Raw genomic sequence first — 13911 nt, forward strand, 5'->3', positions numbered from 1 at the left:
TCAATTCGGAAGGTGGAATATCTGTTCAATAAATGTGTAAATAAAGAAGATTATCCCCCTTTCTCTAAATCCTTTTAATGATCCCCGGTGTGCGTCAGCGTCGCAAGTGCAGCACATTCGCCCAGATTCCTGAAAATACATACTGTAAGTCAATGAATTTTGGTTGCACAAAGCTCAGTCCAAGTTTAATAAAAATTTAAATCCAATATACTTGCAGTATGCTTACGTACGTTTCTATAGGTTGAAGACCGCAAATTTTTTTCGGGCCCATGAATTCCGACTAGGGCTGATATTAAAAAAAAATGTCTGGTTGGCGCAGGCTTATTTTATTACATTCTGTCAAGCTCGAGCCAGACCACGGTCAATTATAAATTTGTCGGGCTCGGGCTGTGTCTCCCGCGTCGCGCCGGGCAAATTGCAATTGCAACACGCGCATGCACTGCTCGAAATGAATTGTGCGTGGTCGTGGTCGGTATTTCACCTTTTTTACAACACATTCACACCACTTTTTTTTACAGTGACTTTTTTAAAAACCGCAGCACGTCATCGCGCTTGTTGTCGACAATGGTGCACTGCTGCGTTCCGTAATTATGTCAGGGGTCCGCCACCCGCGGCCCTCGGGCCACCTAGCTGAGGCCCTCGATCGGGCCGCATGCGGCTCGCTTGTCAGAACCGTACGCCCTCCCCCTGTTCTTAATTCTTATCTGAAGGCCGACGCGCCAGTTTTGACCTCAAATGGCCCGGGTGATAGGCGGGAGGCAGCAGCAGAGAATTGATCTTCACATTTACCCAGATTATAGTCAAGTAGTATTGTCAATTCGCTGATTTTTTTCTCTTTGCCTGCAAAGCCCCCCCCCCCCCCCCCCGCCTCCTCCCCGATTTGCCGTGCGGCCCTCCACCGTGTCGAATTTATACAACTCGGTCCTCCACCTCAAAAGATCGCGATCCCCTGCGTTTATTTGCAAATCGAGCAGCCGTTCCGCCAAAGGAATTTCCTTTCACGAGTTCCGGTTGACCAACAATTTATCAACCAAATACCAATTAATGACTTTCCCGAAGACCATTTTAATCTTTGTAATGTAAATGTTCCGAGTCGTTTTTTTTTTCTTTCTTTAAGACAACATTTTACTGCACAATGCACTACGGTAACGTAAACTTACGATGTAATTATTCTCACTGATATCTAAAACGTTTTTCCGGAAAGAGACTAGCCGAGCGTAAACTTATAATTGAGCCGAATATTCCATTTGCTGGAAATAAAAAAAAAGGAATACGAAGTCTATCATAGCCACAGTTACAAGTGAAGCTGTAGTCAGCGCACCACACCAAAAATACATTTGCACGAATACATACAAATACGTTTGCATGAGACTTATATCTAATTAACTTCGAAAATCGCGTGCGACATCCGCGATGTTTACGCTCTCGGTTAGCCGTGGAACTTCGCGCACCGTATGGAAATCCACGGCGGGCCGTGCGTAAACAAGCGAAGTTGAGGATCAATTACAGAGCCATCTGACGGGGGCGCCCGGCGTGAGAGCGAGCCCACGTGACATTTCTGGGGACGCGCGCTCCCGTAGGAGACGGCGGCGTGAGCAGGTCGTACAAAATATAGCCGGTCGTGGTTGAGACGTCCCACAAATAATTTAAAACGTGCCGCCGGATTTCTAGACACAAATATGTACCTTCCGCTCTTACAAGTGGACAAAAATGAATCGCCAAGCTTCGTCTTGAGCTGCAACAAAGAACTTGATAGGCTTTCACTGAACCGCGTCCCAATATCGTAATATCGGTCACTGGGAAATTGAGGCCCGAGAACAACACTTTTGTAGAATGTTGGTGTAAATACACTGCACTGTCGCCCTTGATGGTCCATAACCCGCCGTTATTTAGGTTACTCTGTTCCTTAAAACAGTTGAATCATCACAGCCTTTCGGGCTTTATCCATTCACTCTGGCGAGGCCGGTATTGCGAAGTCTTGGGGAGGAGTCGGATTTCACCCACTTTCAAAGGGAGTGTGTGAAGGTGATTGCAAGTCCGGATGGGAGGCCACAACGATGTGCGCAGGTGGGACCGATGGTGAACTTTTTTGCGACTAACGACATCAGGGCCCTTGTGTCTGACGAAGATGGCTTTTTTGTGGTGTTAGCTGAGGGAATGTTTTCTCAAAAGCCTGTGCTGGTATAGAGAAGAATTTTGTTCCAGTGACTCTTAAACCGGAGGCTGTAAAAAGACAAGCCCTTGGGCTCACTAAGAAGCTGAACCTTCTTAGACTAGCAGCTTCTGTAAAGAAAGCCAAAGGGGTGCAACTGGCTGTGTTCCTCACAGCTAAACCCCACAAAACGGGCATTCCATTCAGGGCAATTGCGTCTAAACGCCAGCCTTGGCTGTATGAAGTTTCGGGGTTCCTATTGATGCATTTGAAGTCACTGAGCCTTGCTGACCAATTTCTTTTGTCCTCTTCTCAGCAGCTGGTTGAGTTTTTGGTAACGAAAAACCCTGGCCACTGCACCGGCTTCAGTGTAGACGTTGAGGATTTGTTCTATAGCCTGCCGCATGCCCAGCTTATGCAATCTGTGAAAGAATGCATTACTGTACTGAACGATGAGGTTCCTTTTAGAAATGGCAGCGGGATTTCCGTTGAGGGATTTCTTGAACTGTTACAATTTTACCTGCGCTCCACTTCGTTAAATCGGAAGGCAAAGTGCGTATTCAAAGATCCGGAGTTTGTATTGGTTCAAGAGTGGCGCCAGTTTTAAGCGACATTTTTCTAAGTTATGTGGACAGGTCCCTTGAGCGTGCGCCTGAGCGTATCGTTCTAATATATGTAGATATGTTGTCAATTGCGTGGTCTTCTGCCGCCGAGCGGACATGATGCGGGAAATTATTGATATTTTTAAGCAGTTCAAGCACTGTGTGGGATGGGGCTGACTTTCACCACAGAAGTCCCTACTGATAACGCTATCAGGTTTTTAGATTTGTTTCTAATTTTCGGCCCGGACCACGTTTGCTGGGAGTTCAGTCCGAGGAGTGCAAAACCCCGTTTGAATTTTGTCTCTTGTCACTCGAAGACAGTCACAAACAGTATAGCCGTGAACTGCCTCAGGTCTTCCTTGAAAAAGTCGTGCGAGCCCCGACTGCAGTCCAGCTTTTCACGTCAGGTGGCTTGCCTGAAGCAGGCAGGGTTTCCTGAAGAAGTGTTGGTTTCGGCAGCGCAACGCGTTGTAAAAGACATCAAGCCCCCCGTGTACTCATTGAGGATGAGGGTGAAGTGGCCCGTCTGGATAAGAAGGTGGTTGTACCTTACACCCATCGCGTGGCTCACCGATTAAAGAAGGTTCCGGGGAAGTTTGATGTGAAGGTAGCGTTCTCTGCACCAAACAAATTGTCCTCTTTGTGTGGGGCTATTGCAAGAAAAGTCAACCAAAAGAAAGAAACTCAAGCAGACGGTTGCGGGGTCAGGCATGAAAAACAATTCGTAAAATGCTGGAATGGCGTTGTTTACCGAATCCCACTTGATTGCGGTGGATCATATGTAGGCCAGACGGGCAGGTGCCTGAACATTCGTCTTTGAGAACACTCGTCTTCCTTGAAGGGGACGCCATGTTCCCATCTATCTGACCATTTTAGGAAGCATGGCTGTGTGCCTCTGCTAGAAAAAACATGTCCTGTTTAGGCACCCCCAACAACGTACACGCGAGGTGGCAAAGGCTTACATTATCTTTTTGTGTAATAAGAATGGAACTTGTGTAAGCGCCCCATCTGTCACCCTCCTTAATGAGGAAATCGCCTATCTTGAAGATAGCGTTCAGTGAAAATGCTGTAAATATCTTGGATTCGCAATGTTCGGTGCTGATTTATCGATCTGTTAACATTCGCGCGGATCATTGGGCAATTTGTTGCGGAGCATGGGTTTGCTGATTTCTTCTCGTTTGCTGTTGAATTACGTCAGTTTTTTGTGTATGATGAGCAACAAGTGTGCGCTGTGTCGAGATTTGTCGTTTTTGCTTTCATTAAACTCAGTTGTTAGTAAGCGCTCATCCTGTGTAGTTCTCCTCTTTGTCCCGCGTTTTTCTGCGCTTTTATTTAGTGTGTATACATATATATCTCAGCTTTCAAATTTCGTCTCACTACTCCTTTCAAGCAAAACGTTTTCACTTAGTTCAAGGCGACCGAACAAAGCAACGCATTGCAGAAAAGCCAACTTTACACAATGGGCGGACGCATGATAATAATGAGTTTTCTCAAAGTCCCATCAAGAACCACAAATATGAAAGGCTTCGCGTGGGCGAAATCGACTCTGCCCCACGTTATGAAACCGGTGTCTGTCTGAGTTCGCCATTTCGGTCCAGTGAAGCAGTTTGGATGTTGTACTACCCTGATTTTTCCTCTGGTTGCACTGGAGGAAGCTTCGCGTTTTGACTATCTTTCTCTGAGAAATAGCTTTGGTGTTAAAGCTAAGCGTTGCTAACCTAGTCGCGCCGAGTTTTTTGCCAGTCGCCAGTAATTTGATCTTTATTTAATTGCCCCTTGGCAAAACGCCCCTTGGAAAACTTCTCACGTAAGTAGCGGCGCCGCGATGGCCGCCGCTCTGTGCGCTAGCCGCCCCCGCCGCCGCCGGCTTCCCAGGCAGCACAGGACTGTTCGGCCTAAAACAGGCCGGTGTACTTTGGCCGGTGATTTTCTGTCCGGCCGTTTTCCGGCAGCCATGTTCGGCCCATGTCCAAATGTGGGCCTTTTGGCCGTATACGGCCGTACTCCCATGGCTATTCAACGGCCAGTGTCCGTCGGCCAGACGACCGGCTAACGGTCATACGGCCAGATTCCAGCCGTAGGGCTCCGGCCATTCTAAAGCCACCCGTGTACGGCCGAAGTACGTCCGCCGGAGGACAGCCGAGATGCAGTCGTCGGACTCCAGCCGGACTGCAGCTACCGGAAATACGGCCGTGCTACGGGCATTGGAGTTCAGCCACAGTACGCTAGCTGTACTGAGGCCGGTCACTGCATGTCGCGCAAGCAGATGACTCATTCGCGCAGTGCAGAATAAGCACAAACCCAGAATTTTGTGTCCAATGCAGCCACATCAAAGTGAGCTCGCGCGCAGCCACCAGCCGTCAAGCTTTCAGCGCAGCCTTGCTTAATTACCAGCCTCAGTTGACAGCAAAATTATTTTATTAAACAGTGCTCACAAATTGTCGTTCCTTTAATTGCTGTGCCTCATTTACTGCCGAACACAGAATATATTCAGTTCTTTGTGGAGCTTGAATAGATGTATTGTCCAGGTCCTGATTTCCTCTGTGGGGTGGCTTACCTGTAATAAACGAAGAAAGAGGAGGGGGGGGGGGGGGTGGGGGTGGCGGCGGAGGGCGCATACTTTAGTGGTTTGAATTTCAGAGAGATAAATTGCGCCGCTTTTAGCCAATTTCTTTTAGGGCAATATTCCGGAACACTTTCACTACATAAACTATTTTTATAAGAGTTGCTTGACCAGTTTTGATGTATATAAAACCGGCGTGAATGCCTTTACGAAGCGTTTTGGTTCTCAACAAAACACTCAGCAGCATTTAATATAACTCCTTCACAAAAAAGTATCTCCAGTTCTTGCCCATTTTTTTTGCCAAGACATTTTCTACTCGATCAACTTTTCTGATGGTCTTGCGCAGGGTTGATCATAAGATGGAGCGAACAGGTACTTTCATTTTCAATCTATTTTAATGTTGTTTTCATGAGTATACGTCCACACCACTTAATAGTCCAAAAGAGCTTAATTTTCTTCTAATGTCATACTACGTTCAAAAAATTCTAGAGGCGTCGCGAATGACGCCCTGCTTCAGGTGGCTGCAGTTGTATCCCTTTGTGTTCACGCAAGGAAAGGCGTAAAATTAGAGTTACATAATTTGTTTCAAACCAATAACATAGCAATGGTAGCATGCATACAGGAAACCTTGCATACTGCAACGAATAGGGCAATAAATATTTTATTGGTCAAGGTTGAATGCGTAGGGTTCTCAACCCGTCGGAGGCAAACTTGTGCCTCTGGAAGTTTATTTATTTATTTATTTATTTGTTTATTAATTTTTATTCATTTATTTATTCATTGTTTTATTTATTTTTTATTTATTTATTTATTTATTTATTTATTTATTTATTTATTTATTTATTTCATGCCTGCTTGCCTTTGCATGCATTACAGTAGGAAGATACATAACACTAAGCATTCAATATGAGGCAAAATAACAAAATAATTCTACAAAGCGCGCTGAAAATCGTCAATATAAACAGTTAATGCAATCATACGTCGAAGATAATTACACTGCAGTATTGATGTAAAATAAAATGAATCGCGCAAGGCGTCACCTTTAAAGGAAAGATTATAATTTGCTTTAAGCTAGCGGTCCCACTTTGCGATATGTAGAATGGCGCTTGGACATACTTCTCCCCTTCTACAACAGTTTTCGAATAATAGGTATTACGAAAAAAGTTCAACCTATGGTTTCGTCTGTGACCTTTCACGTCCTGCCATTTAAGTTTACTTTTACTTTCTCTCATGCTAAGTTGAGCGTGCCAATTACCTAATACGAATCGCACTGACATATTCTGTATGTTTTCGAGCGTATCAACGAGCTCTTTGGTGTAGGGATCCACGAAAACACATGCGTACTCCAAGATTGAGCGCACATGAGTGAAATACGGTTGTTCGTTTCAGTTAGATAGAGGTTCACTGAAATTTCGTCTCAGAAAGCCAAAAACATATGCAGCCGTAACTTTTATGGTGTGAACCTGCCTATTTGACCTCTAACCACTCCCTAAATAAACTCCTAGGTATTTATATTCCTCGGCCGTTGTCACAGCAGCATAATTTACGTTATACATATCCAATTCGAATGAAGGTTTTCTTGTAAAGGTGCCGTTAACACACTGTTTAACACCCAAAAACGTTTCTGAATCAGCACACCAGGATGTTAATAAATTCGAATAAAGCTGCAGGTATACGGAATCACGTTCATTCGCTGTAGTCCGGTTAACTACACAGTACATTTGAACAAAGCTATAGGGCCAATAGTAATAACAATGCAAAAACCGATTCATTAAGTTCATAGGATGAAATGTACTACGCCAAAGGTGATATGCAACACCATCATTTGCTTTTTTGCAGTCCAAGAATATACAGTAAACCACTTTAAGCTTATCTATTGCAAGAGCCAAATCGTGCGTGAACTCAACAATCTGCGTTGAGCAAGAAAATCCTGACAAAATCCGTCTTTGCTAGGATGCTGGCGATTACGTTTACCCAAATGAGTCATATCCCAAGAGTAGCTGAGCTCACCTTCAAACATCGGAACTAAATTAACAGCTAGGCTTCGTCAGTGACAGGGCTCTGTTGTTATCGCAAATTTAAAATATTTTTTTTTCTACATAGGCAGTCGTAAAATCCCCTGAAGTAGCATACTGCAGGGCATGAAGTTGATCCTACCGATGCACGAGCGAGTCTCTTCTACGTTTATCACCAACTACATAGTGCAACATTGCTTATCGCAGTTTAATTGTAAGCAGAAAAACTTGCGCTTCTACTCGCACTTGCCTTTCTTTGGTGGGGAGTCCTTGACATGGTGGCGGTTGAGCTCCTGCGTGGTGGCCGCTTGCTCGACGCCCTTGAAGGCCAGTTATTTTGGTGAACCATCTCCATCTCGGATCGGACATCTCCGGCGGGTCGATGTCTGCAATGCTCTCCATTTCTTGAGTGGGCGAATAGCCTAGAGCAGATGCGTCGAGGAAGCCGGCGGCCGAGGCGTGATAGCGGCGATGACTGGCGAGGCTTAGCTCACCCGTCGGTGTGGCACAGTCTTCTTGTGGCAATAAATGACATTTCGATGGCCTAAAAGGTTCCCTGCTAATGTCCAGTGAGTCCTTGCACCTTGCCCTTCATCGAGAACACTCATTACTGTTTGACAAACGATGTTCGTTCATTTAAAACGTAGAAACACGGAGCGGATGAAAAACGCGTCCCCGTAGTTCGGCTCCCTAACGGCTTTTTCTCCCCCCAGGAAAAGACCGGTCGGCCTCCTTCCAAACACGTCTGTGCATGAATTCTCGGCGCCCAGGCGCGAGCCGTTGTTCGGCTGTATGCCGTTTGCCGAAAAAATGACGTATAACCAGATACCTTACGTAGGCCGGTCTCCTCTTGAACACCGGTTGCCAAATATTCTGTGGCCATTCCCTTGCCGTAATTCGGCCGAGGACAGCTAACCGGATGAAAAACGTATATTCTGGGGCTGTGCATCCGCCGGACGCGCGGTTCACCGTTGAACCAACGAATGCACGGCAGCCGCGCTCCGGCCGGTCTCCTTTCGAACACCAACTGCCGCAAGAATACGCATATTCTGTGGCCGGTCGCTTGCCGTGCTTCGGCCGATTACCGCTTCCCGAAGAAAAAACGGATGCCCTAAGGCCGTACTTCGGCCGTTATCTTTCTCAACATCGGCAGCCGTAAGAGAACTGAATATCTGGCAGCCGGTTAGCTGCCGTTGTACGTCCGGACACGGGCGGACGGAAAAATGCCGAAGCGCTGGTTTCCGAATGTTGGCCGTTCAACGCATGATCAGTGGCTGGCAGAACCTGGATGCTGGCCGGACATGCCAGAAAGCGGCCATAGACGGGCCGGTCTTGGGGCACACTTTCTGTGCCGCCTGGGTTGGCGCATACGCACAATTCTTAGCTCGACCATGAATGAGAGCTTGCCCGGTCGTCTTCGCAGAGCTTTGCGCGGGAGCGGCTTGCTTTGAGCCATCGTCGGCAGGCGGCGTCTGACATAGAGTTTCTTAGTAAGTATACTATAAAGAAAACTGCGCGTGCAAATCCATGTCGTTGTGGGGGTCTATGGGATGAATCCCCATCCACCCTTTGTCTTGGGTTTAGAATGGCAATAGGGTTCTTAAGCGGTTTTGGGGGTTTGCTTTCTTTACAATGCATTACCACGTCTGCGATTTTTTTTCTTTATCACTTACCACGTCTAGGAGCTACAAGAAAACCGAAATCCTCCCTGTTCTGTAGCAGCCGTGGTCAGTGAAACAGCAGCCACTGCGTGATCTCACCTCACGTTGGTCATGCACAGTCGAAGGACGTATGACTGAGCGGGTAATATGCTCCCGCGAAATTTGTAGGTGACAAAAGAAAAGAAATAAAACGTACTTCGACGAATACAAGGAACGAGAGATACGGACGCCTGTAACCGTCCTATCCTTTTATCTTCAGCAAGTTTGGTCAAACTGTCGCTGATGGTCTGCGCATCGGTTTACCACGAAGGCAACGTTTTCATAGACACGCTCAAAAAACTTTCCACACTCTTCAAACAAGTTATTATTTGAAATATTGGTAATATAATAATGTCAGTCTCTATTGAGTTTCCCCCAAAATATTAACATTGTTCGTAAGTAGAACATTGACCTTCGGAATAGCAGGCACAGCCGTTCCGGTAAAATTACGCTTTACTTCCTATTTCCTTAGTTTTAAAACAGCTTGTTTTTATTTTCCACTTACATAATTTCACACTATTGTTCGCGTTTTGGTGGCACTTTTTTTGCGGTCGCTAAAACGTTTCAATCTACGCAAACGTTAAAACTAAGGCGAGCGCATGAGGTAATGGCGTTCCATGATAACCCACATGAAGTTTCATACTAATATATACCTGAGGGAAATCCGGCGCCACTGTCCAGGGGAGCTGCGCGCTTCGGCGAGCGTTTCGTCACGTACCGGGCAAGCAGGTTCAACTTGTCCTTGGTTAGGATCATGAACAGGCTGAACAGTTGGCACTGCCTGCAAAAAAGCAACAATATTGCTGTACAAGGTTTATCAAATTTGTTTTTTATTATAAAATCGCACCTCCAGTGATTATGTAGAAGCTTCATACAGGATGAGCAAGAAAAAATGTTACCCTTTTTTGTTGAATTTGGCTTCAAGACAAAAAAGAAGCCCCGGGGCTAACCAAGGCGAAGTAGGGGAGGAACGTTGCTAGCGGCAATGACGCCGCCCATGGTGGCCAGCGACTGCAGCGACAGACCTACCTCTAGTATATATTAGTATGAAACTCTATGCCGACACAGACGGCCTTGATTTCAGGTGCATAGACGCTAGCGCCAGATTCCTCTCTAGTGTATATTGTAAGAAACTCTATGGCGTCGGACAGCACCGCGGCTACCGCCCGACAGGCTGCTTCACTGAAGGAGTACGGAATGCCTACGGAGACTCAAGAAAAGCGAGTAGAAGCCCGGAAGCGGGCTTTGCACGGCTAACCACAGATTAGTATTTCCTTATCCGTGCTTACCCCAGCTAAGAAGCAGTATTTTTTCTTATCCTTCTATTTCTGCATGAATAAAGCATCCGGTGGAGCCGAACAAGCGCTTAGGTTGTGCTAAAAAAATCTTCAGAAAAAAACAATGTTGTACGCTTTATTCATAGTTCCTTGAAAGAAGGGGAAAGGAGCCCAATTTGTGGTCAATCTCCCTCCCAGAAATTTCGCCATCTCAGTCCGTAACACTGACGCCATGGCGTTATCGACAACACCATCATGCTGCGTGTTTCCTATCGCTCGCGCTGTTACTGGATGCCAACGAATAGGTATTTACATTTAAGAAACTAGCATTCTTGTACAGTGGGTACGTGAGCAGCGTTTCGCGTGATGAGGAAACACCAAGACACGACAGTAATAAATGAACAAGTTTTATTCTACGCCCCGAGAATAAAAACACAAAATTAGCCGGCCCTTCCACAGGCCAGTGAAAATAACAGAACGCAACCCTAGGATAAGAAGCCGACAGACACCATCTGGAACAGTGATCACCAGCAAAGAATGCTCTATCCTGAAGTCGCTTGTCGGGGAGCTTCGACAATTCAACCAGCCTTGGTCAAGCGAAGCAGACACTTACTCGTTTTCCTCGACGACCTTGCGTCGTGCTGCTGTCTTTACGTCCGAGTAGGTACAGGCCTCTGGTCACTCACTTCCACGGGCCAACCACCACCGCTCGACTACGCGCGACTGACCGCCCCCTCGGCTTGTCTGGCCCCCTCTTATGGGTGGCACTATCTGCCCATGCTGCGCACGCATTCTGCGTAGAAGATTGGTATCTCCTGCCGGCTGTGAACTATCAGGACTTCGTCGTGTGTAATGGTCCCGCGCGCATGCGCACCACCCCCTGCGCCGAGGTGGCCCACAACTTTTAAGTTGTGAGCTGGCGAATAAGCCCCCTAGTTGCTCGATTCCTGGCCAATTCCCGCGTGGGTATGCGCCATAAGACGTAGAAGTACAACAACCACAGCACGGGCCGAGAAAGAAGAGGGCTCTGAAGCAGCGGCTAGGACAGCCTCCCGTGTAAAGCGTCTTCGTGGTATTGTTCCTGAGGAGCTGTACTTCCGAACGAGAATGTACGTTTCCCACTTTTCTTTGACTCCATTGAACGTTTGTATCGGTATCACGGGGGTAAAATACGAGAGTTTTGATGTCTCAGTTACCCACATACCGGTATTCAGATGCGGTGGAACCAATAATCAGTCTTCCCTATGTGGGAGCAGGTTTATTTGAAGATTTTATTTGACCATGACTGTCCCAATGCTTTCCTGTTACCTTGAATTGTGACGCGGCGATCGGATTGCCTTCGCACCTGCCGTGGTGGCACAGTGGCTAAGGCGTTCCGCTACTGAGCAAGAAGTCGCGGGTTCGATCCCAGCCGTGGCGGCCGCTTTTCTGATGGAGGCGAAAAGCAAAAACGCCCGTGTGTTGGAGATTTCGGCGCACTTTAAAGATCCCCAGGTTGTCAAAATTAATCCGGAGCCCGCCACTACTGCGCGCCTCATCGCCTGCGTTGCGTCGACGCGTTAAACCGCATACAATCAATCAAATCAATCGCCTTGGCCCTTGGTTCACCGTTGTGTCATTTGGTAAGGTTACAGAGTATCAGCACTCTTTTCTCCTTTCGTTCAGTGCCCCCACCTTGATCATTGGTCAGTTCGCATCACGTGACATTTGTTTAAATTGCGATCGCCATTTTGTTATTTATGCATTTTCTATAGGTCCACTTTGATAGTCTCAGATTGACCTCCCTGGTCTGCGGCTGCACGCTACTGGCGTCGTCCCGAACGCGAATCAAAGATAACGCGCCGCACAGCAGTTCAGTAGCAGAAGTGTGTCCGAAGCTGCCGGATTGCTGCTTCTCCGGCCGCGTTGCTTACGAATGACCTATTCAAAGTTAACAGTGAGGCCATAGAAGCGGCTGTCTGGCACTACTGATAAACACCAAAGTGGTCCCGTTGCTCACTTGCGCGCCGAACTGACAGTGTTCTGTATCTTATCTAGTGACACTAATTCAGTGATATTATATACAGCTTTCTTGGTGCCTTAGTATTGCATAAAAATGATTATGGGCCATGAAACGTTTAAAAAAATGCACCTCGCCTTACGGGCCACCGAGTATTGACGTCCCTTATTTCATTACCACCTAGCCTCTTATTAAGCGCTTCGTTGACATTTGTTCTCCATAACTATCATTTTAGAGGAGGAGCATTTTGATAACAGGTTAATTCGCCGAGCGCCAACGCCTGCTATATGAAGCCGGTGGTTGTTATATCTCCTAAAGGATGTTAACTTGATGGGACGACGACATGCTTCTGTGAAATAGTGTCTCCAAGCGGAGTTCCTAAGTGCCGCTTATTCTCAGGCACTTAGCAACCTAGATGGTTTTTTGTGACGGCGTCGAGGACGCAATGGTCTAATTGGTGTCGCATCAAGGCCGCGACGGGAGCAGTCAATGTTGCTTTTACGCAACGGGCCGGTCCAGCATCTACTACAGCAATCCTGGTGTTGTATCGCAACTGCAAACTGATCGTTCTGTCTTGGTTTTACCAAACGGACAAACCGCTTCCGCTTATTGACTAGCCAGAGTCATTAATAGTACTTAAAAGTGACTCTGGCTAGTCAGTGAGCGGAAGTGGTTCGCCCGGTTGGGTAACATCTACTGCGACTACAACCATCGCCGCCATAATGCGACACTAATGACACCGTTGCCATCGACGTTATGTGGTTGCACAACTGCAGGATGTTTGGGCAAAAGACGATGAAGCAAGTTCAGACGAGAGAAGCAATTACAGTAAAGCCCGCATATATCGAACAGCGCGACTATTGCAAAATAGTTCGATATAGCAAACATTCGACATAGAAAGTGAAGCAAAAAAACTGATATTAGAGAAATCTTGCCGACGGAGTCACGAGCTAACGCTGTGCTCTTACCACCCTTCAATTCACTACTGATACGGCGCTTTCTCGGAAAGAAAACATTAATTTATTTGAGCGGAAGACCTGCGTGAGTGTAGCCTGCTTCTTGGAGCACAACGCGTTGCTGGTGGCTGCTTGCTCCACGGTATCTAAACAGTCAAAAAACACAAGACCGCTGCCCTCAATGGCACTGCAGTAACGCCGTAGCTGGGCCACGAATGCGACGGCTTCTCTCGTGCTCGGAAGCGGTACTGAGTCCTGGGCGTCTTCCACAGAGCGGAGACCAGCATGGATACAAGCGAATAACGGCGAACCCAGCGAACAGAGGAAGTGCGCGCAGCTAGTGGCGCGGACTTCAAGTTCGGTGATACCGCAGCCCGCAGCGCCCAATGTGGCGCTTTCGGCTCCAACAGCATGCATTCGTGGAGATTGTCCACTGTGCCATGGCCGGTTCGGACGCGCCCGAGCTCGCGCGGGAGTCGCAAGGAACAACCGCGCCACTGCTGCGCGCCGTTGTATTGCGGAAAAGCCTGCCTCATGCCTAAGGACAGCACAAAATCCCGCGCGGGAGTGTTGGATATATCCATTTGAGCAAAATAGCGTTCGATAGAAAAAAATTTAATGCCTGTTATTTTTACAGAATTATACAA

At 47.1% G+C, this 13911-nt stretch overlaps 1 protein-coding gene across 3 annotated transcripts in view; it reads left to right on the forward strand.

Annotated features, from left to right (window-relative positions):
- Positions 1–11224: 11224 nt before the first annotated feature.
- Positions 11225–13911, forward strand: part of LOC144149447 (uncharacterized) — a 46093-nt gene continuing 43406 nt past the window's right edge. For all 3 annotated transcript variants that reach the window (XM_077681012.1, XM_077681014.1, XM_077681013.1), the window contains exon 1: positions 11225–11418. Coding sequence is in view for 1 of the 3 variants with exons in the window: in XM_077681013.1 (XP_077537139.1) it covers positions 11417–11418 (2 nt within the window). In the remaining 2 variants the exon portion in view is untranslated. The remainder of the gene's footprint in view (positions 11419–13911) is intronic.

The sequence above is a fragment of the Haemaphysalis longicornis genome, unplaced genomic scaffold (genome assembly GCF_048455015.1).
Source record: "Haemaphysalis longicornis isolate Haplotype H1 unplaced genomic scaffold, Haemaphysalis longicornis Haplotype H1 scaffold_8, whole genome shotgun sequence".
NCBI lineage: Eukaryota > Metazoa > Arthropoda > Arachnida > Ixodida > Ixodidae > Haemaphysalis > Haemaphysalis longicornis.